Source organism: Gadus morhua, chromosome 3, assembly GCF_902167405.1.
Source record: "Gadus morhua chromosome 3, gadMor3.0, whole genome shotgun sequence".
NCBI lineage: Eukaryota > Metazoa > Chordata > Actinopteri > Gadiformes > Gadidae > Gadus > Gadus morhua.
This window is the reverse complement of record NC_044050.1, coordinates 8,756,677-8,763,706: the sequence shown is the minus strand read 5'-3', so window position 1 is coordinate 8,763,706 and position 7,030 is coordinate 8,756,677. Positions and strand designations below refer to the sequence as shown.

At 42.5% G+C, this 7,030-nt stretch overlaps 1 protein-coding gene across 5 annotated transcripts in view; it reads left to right on the top strand.

Moving 5' to 3' along the window:
• The first annotated feature begins 4,846 nt into the window (after window positions 1-4,846).
• Window positions 4,847-7,030, top strand: part of myom2a (myomesin 2a) — a 28,252-nt gene continuing 26,068 nt past the window's right edge. For 4 of the 5 annotated variants that reach the window (XM_030351442.1, XM_030351440.1, XM_030351439.1 and 1 more), the window contains exons 1-2: window positions 4,847-4,950; window positions 5,892-6,034. In XM_030351442.1, the coding sequence (XP_030207302.1) occupies window positions 5,922-6,034 (113 nt within the window). In that variant the 5' untranslated portion in view covers window positions 4,847-4,950; window positions 5,892-5,921. The remainder of the gene's footprint in view (window positions 4,951-5,891; window positions 6,035-7,030) is intronic. The other variant, XM_030351441.1, reaches the window with a different exon arrangement.

The following is a 7,030-nucleotide window of genomic DNA, read 5'->3' as shown; positions in this document are numbered from 1 at the left end:
CGTGCCTTCATGTGTGTGTGTCTGTGTGTGTGTGTGTGTATATGTGTGTGTGTGTGTGTGTGTGTGTGTGTGTGTGTGTGTGTGTGTGTGTGTGTGTGTGTGTGTGTGTGTGTGTGTGTGTGGTGCAACATTCCAAAGAGGAGGCCCCTTCACCGCACAACCCCCTCATCATGTTATTATGCTCCAATAACTCTCTTTATACTAAACAGTTAGCTACTCCCCGTTAGACGCTCTCAAGTTTTGAACTGAGTTCAGATTGAGATTTTGTTGGGGGGGGGTTATATTGAACATTCTGTTCAATATAAACAACTTTATCAATCCTCTGTAGGAGAAATTTGTTAATGTTTGTCCCTGTAAAACAATAATGGTAAAAATAAATAAATCATACAAAACATGACGGTAACTCTAAAGTCACTTCCACCAATGCAAAGAGAACAGAACAGAGTAGGGGAGGGCGTAGCCTGACTCGTTTGTGAACGACCCAGAGAAACGCAACGCAAATTGAATGTCAACATGTATGAGGCTTTAATAAAATCCCGGACGATTTTGAAATTCCGCCCGGACACATTTTTTTTAAAAATATCTAAAAAAGAGGGCAATTCCGGGCAAAAGAGGACTTCTGGTCACCCTACGTACTGGGAACCCATTTGATTCCTACCTGTTCCACTGTTAAATAGTGAGAAATACGAAGTTTGGCATGTGAGCGTGTGCATGGGTTGAAAATTGAAATGCGTGTGTCTCACGCCCAATGCATGAGACTTGAGAGCCCAGAGTCCGTTACCCCTAGTTACTGGCCACCAGTTAACCAGTTACCGTAGTTAGCATCAGTTATCATTTGTTAGACCCAGATTAACCACAATTACTCACATTTACCCAGTGGCGGCTGGTGAATTTTATTTTAGGGGGGGCTGAAATTTCGCAACCAAACCCCCATAGGGGGGTCTGGGGGCAACCACGAAGATTTTTTTGTGATTTTCCAATACAAATGAAGCATTCTGGTGCATTCTAACAAAATAATAAAGACAAAATAGAACATTTCCTTACAAAGACGAATGGAGCCGGGGAAATAAGTTTTAAATTATTATTATTTTTTTAAAAAGATTAAAAGTGCAAATACATCAATAATAATTGGAAATTATACACAAGTTAACATTCTCTCTCTGTCTCTATCTGTATGTGTGTTTGTGAGAGAGTGAGAGAGAGTGAACACTCTCTCTCTCACATTGAAGGCATGATGCCACCATAGGTTTGCAGATAACTATATACAATATGCACACTGAAGGCATGATGCCACCGTAGGTTTGCAGAGAACTATATACAATATGCACACTGAAGGCATGATGCCACCATAGGTTTGCAGAGAACTACATACAATATGCATACTGAAGGCATGATGCCACCATAGGTTTGCAGATAACTATATACAATATGCACACTGAAGGCATGATGCCACCATTGGTTTGCAGAGAACTACATACAATATGCACACTGAAGGCATGATGCCACCATTGGTTTGCAGAGAACTACATACAATATGCACACTGAAGCTGCTTCAGGATTCTCATAGATCAGAGACAGTTCCGTCTTGAGCTTTGCCTTGTTCAGCGTGGGATATGCCTTCACAGTGGCATTCAGAGCATCAGCAGGAAATGAATGGCAGTACCTTTGAAACATATTCCTTGTACTAAGGTAGCACTCAGATGGCCAATGAAAGAGAACCTCGCTTTGGTGTGAGCCAGGATGGTGTCGCAGAACTGTTCAGACAGCCTCTGCTTCGCCTCTTCTGTCAAAGCCGTCCTTGGTCTCTTGGTCGGTTCCTGATGGCTCTTGCAGCTGGTCAGAGTCTCTGAATGCAAACAAACCAATAATGTGTTTGTTAGGCTGTGTACAGTACTGTAGTCTACGGGATGCACATGTTCACACTTTATCCAGTAAAAAGATGTCAGCATACCCACTTAAAATGGGCAGGAATGCATAATGTTAGTGTTAAACACTGTTTTTTATCTATTGTGTCGGTAATTTCACTCATAAATCTATCTACAGTAAAGTCTGCTTTTAGACAAATACGATAAAATATCAATATAATATGGGCAACCTTTTATGTGTGGTTGTTCAAGACACACTGATGGCCTGATGAGTATACCCACTTAAAATGGGCAGGGATGCATAATGTTAGTGTTAAACACTGTTTTTTAATCTATCCATTGTGCCTCGCCTAACCAGGATATCCAGCACAGAGTAAAGCATGCTAGATTACACCACTGGCAATATATTATAAAAAAGAACATGTTATTAAAAAAAAAGAACACAAATACATTTCATGCATATGTTCTCATAACAGAGCTTTGCTTTGAGAAGGATCAAATTATATAAATGTTATCTTACCTAATGGTCTGCACACTGCTTGTGAAGCTCTCGAGGGCCCTTTTGATGAAGATTGCATCAATGTCCTTCTTCTGGAGCTTCTGGTACAGAATGTCGACGTGCGACCGCTTTCTTTTATTAATTTTGGTCTTGGAGGTCCTGATTGTTTTAATGCCAATTTCTCTGAATTGGATCGTAGACTAAAAGGAACTTCTTTCAGAGATGCAACGGAATTGCACACATTAGCAGCCATGTTGAAATTAGCAAGTCACTTGATCGAAGATATCGCTTCGCGCTCTTTGCGCAGTTACGTATGACGCAAGCACGGCGAGTCCCAAATCCCAATGGAATAATGCATTGAAGGCTCATTTTCCCCCCAAAAAAGTTTTAACATAACATTCAATGGGAGAATCCATGGGCGATTTTCCACGTCAATGAATTCGCCCAGAGAGGCGGGACCATTTGAAACGCGACTTGAATCTGACGATTCTGATTGGACAATGACAGATAATATGTCTAGAACACTGAAAAACTACTTTTGCTGCGATAGAATTTGTTAGAAAAAAAATCTCTTTCTCCCAGTTGGTAGTGCGTCGCCCCAATCGCCCCTATACACCATCCGCCCACTATTGCCGGGGTCCTATGTTCCCCACAATCTATCAATCTTTGAAAATATGACAGCCAATCAGCGTTGAACCGGCCAACTCAGTGCAGTGCAGTCCGGGTGAACTGCAGCATGAAGGAGAAAGTGATTGTTGCCGTTTGCGACTACCGGAGCGCTATGTATAATAGTATATAATATAATATAATTGTATACATAATATCACGGCCAAAAGCTCTGTGCGCCTCCGGATGGCCGTAGCGCGGGGAGCTCTCGTAGGGATTGGGCTACTCGGGGTTTGTTTACCGGCGTTGCTATGGTTTCCGGTCTTGTGTGTTCCAACGGTTTATTAGGTAGGCCTATCTAATAAATCTCTGTCTAATCAATACTTCATTCACGGCCTCATCCGTGGTCATTACAATATTATGAATAGACTGCGTCAGGTTCTCCGATGTCTCTCCCTCTTCCACAAAAGGTAAAGACATGCAATGGTGGTTATCTCGGCCGAAATTTGGCGGTAATGGTGGAAAAAGTAGCCTAACAGACCGGGGAACATAGGAACCTTTTCTTTTTTTTTTTATAATTCATCATATACTTTACCTATTCAATGAGCTAGCCAGTGTTGTCTTCGTTCGTCTTTCCAAAATAAGAATTGCTGCTGCAGTCATTTCTTTGTAATCCAAACAAAAACTTCCCCCGCCCCCGTCAGCGTGCAGAGCAGTGGCGGCGGGAAGTCTGTCAGGATGCGGAGATGCGAGGGAAACACTTCAATCTTCATTCATCAAAGAAGGGAAAATTGTGTAACATCGGCAGAAGTCAATCAAGAAGGAATTCAGGTATTGCCCATGGTATACATATAAATTCACTACATTTATAAATTCACTAAACAAATTGCACATTAAGCATCTATCTATCCAATGGTAATCGATGGATGTATCAAGTCCGTGTTAGTGCTTAGCAGGGAAGAGGTTGATGAACTTCCACAGTGATGAACACTAGAGGGCGGTATGTACCAAATAAACATCCGACGCTCTCGGATTGGCGGAGAGTACACTGACCTGGTTTGCTGGGAAACCATATTATGCACCCTACACCAGTTTATTTCACAGAAAGCTCTAACTATTTCTTACTTTAAGTGCGATTACTTAAAATAATTAAAATTGTGCATTTTAATACCAGTCAATCGAGACATCAAATATGAACCGTCCAATGAATAATGCACTGCTATAATGTATGGTAAAAAATAAAGAAAGCGGGATTCATTCCCTCCATGTGTTTCTACTTCCTGTGGTGTTGCTGGTGTGTAACAGAATGAGGGGATAGGGGAGCTAAATTAGTTCGCAGTGACTACTCTGCATATCGCTTTCTCTCAAGACTATCTCCGTTGCTTTAAATAGCCAATGGTGTGGCTGGAAATAGTTGAGGCTTGAGTCCCCAGATCCCTAAAATGGTGCCGTAGGGCTCCTAACCCAACTTTCCCCAGAAAATATCCGAAAAGTTTGATCAAACCACTAGTTAAGTCGTAGCCTAATCACGTATGTCCGTCTAGGACTGAACTAGTCCGTCTAGGAGCTGCGCATCTCCACTTTACGCACTCACTATTTAGAGTTGATCGATTAACCTCCGTCATCAATATGTTGTGTATGTTCTTTAGATGTGTTCTACCTATTAACTATTTTTGTATCCGTAAATTAGTCAACAAAGTCCCGCAATACCACAAAATCCCTCAATATATCCAAAAAGAGCGCATCTACACCGTTTCTGAAGTGATGTCTGACTGGAGGTGCGCTCTGTGCAACGCATCAAGTGCAAAATGCGTGTGAAAAGCGGACTAAATGCTATATATAGTCGAAGGTGCGTCCATACAAGGGATGGAAGGGGATCGGCATTTGTTGAGCGCGGCTCATATTTTGGTTTGCAGCACAAGTGTATCCTAAACGGCGTTAGGCTGGTCTGCCACCGCTCTGCTCTTTTAATCTCTCGGGGTAAGTAGCTTTTATTCATTTTTCTTCCTGACAAGTCGAGTGTCGGTGTGGAACTGCCTATGTGTGCCCCCCGATGTACGATGAAGACGGACACATTATCCCTGGGAGGTTATTTCCATTAGGCTACTGTCAACTGTCAGGGGACAAAGTGCTTGAGTCTAATCGTTATCCGCCCCTGTGGATCTGCCTGCTGTTGAGTGGAAAAGAGGAATAGTCTGCTGTTGAACTCACATGTCGGCTCAGTCTAAAGCATTTTAGTTTGTGTGTGTTTATGTGTGTATATTCATATACAAATGCATATATTTTTCCATAAATATATATCACTTTCTATCCTTAATATGTAATTATGTCTGTATGGCTTGTTTTCTGGGCATTGTGCATTCGTAATGCAAATTGGAGGTCAAGGCTAATAGTTTGAGAAGTTGCAGGTTAGGGAATCTCTCGTCATGAACACACTTTAAAAGTCTGCTTCTTTTCCCCCTGATCTCATGCTCCTCGCTATTCATAGCTGGAGCTGTAAGGTGAAACACGGCCATCTGCTGAGTGCAACTTATATGTACAAGAGCAGCAGCAACTGTCTCCTCAATGGCCTGGATATCTTTGACTTGATATTAACATACAATAAGTGTTTAATGGCTTATTTATAGATACACAGAAATGACACAGTCAAAGGGTATATTGTGTCCTGAAGTTATTCGGCATATGTCAGAGCGGCTGTATTTTTTGTTAATCTTTCTCACAGATACAATAGTGACCAGTTGCTCCTCCCTCCTCCTTTCCTCCTCCTGTTTCTCACACCTCCTCTCTTCTCTTCATCTCACCCCCTCTCTGGCTCCTCTCCTCCATGCCGCTCCCTCTCCTTGTCTCTCGCTCATTGCTGTCTCTCCTCCCTATCATCCTCTCCATCTCCTCCTCCACCTCCTCCTCTCTGGTGATCTTAGCCAAGGTGTTCTTCAACAGTTTACTCAGACATGGCTTCCAAAGTCGTATATAAGAAGAAGGCCGCGAGCCACGTCAGCACTGATTACCGCTCACTTCACTCTAAACATGTTGTCAAGAGACAGCAGGCAGTCGGGTACCTCAGGTAGGGTACCTCACCTGTTCAGGTAGCATAACGGCTGAGGTTATACGGCTTGGGTAGTACTACAGCTGCAGAAGTACTATCTTTTGACCCAGAGCACAAACCGCGAGAGCCATAGATGTGTACTAGGCCCTAACACGCAGAGCTTGTGACTTATGTTTAAGTATAAGTAGTACGAGCATTTATTTTTTTGCGCTTGTCTCTCTGTCGGTCTCCTTGCCTGTCTAAGGCTTGTATTTGTCTGTGTTTCTATCTTTTTGTGTCTATTCTAATCATTTCCCCAGCCTGTAGTTAGTTATGTGCAGCTACAGTGGTTGCTGCCAAGCCACGGTCCTTGATAAGCAATGATGCTAATGTGCTAATGCTTATGTATTGTCTTAAAGGACAGAGTTAGGTAAACGGTGCTGCAATAGCTTTTAACTCACTTAAAGCACTAAATGCTAGCTGGCTAGCTAGCTTGGATAGCTCCCTAGCAGAGGGGAGAGGGCTCCATTTTGCAGTTTGTGTGCCGTGATGTGATCTGAGACCTGCTGACGGGGTAAGAGGAGGAGGTGGCCATGTTGTCATGGAGAGGCTGATGTCATGGGGTCCAGGCCACCTCCTTGAACCTGACCTCCATCTGATGGCAGGGCTTGGGAACCTGCTCATGTCCATAGACACACTATTCTCCACACTTGATTCATCAATATGTATCTACTGAAATAGGTTCCATAGATGGACAGGTAAGTCATCTAATCTTTCCATTCGGGCCAAAGGAAATGATTGGATGGCTTATACAGTCCTGCAGCCACAGATAGCAGATTTTTTACTTTTTTATGTCAGAGCAATGGATTAATTGATTGCTTTCGGAATGTGAACAGAATTGACATCACCAGAACAAATATGACAAGAATGCTTCTTAAATAAATTGCCTACCCTGTCATTAAATCCATGTTCAAGTTATGCATCTAAACAAACTTTCTGTTATTCTTTTAATTACATTTGAGACCATTCATATAT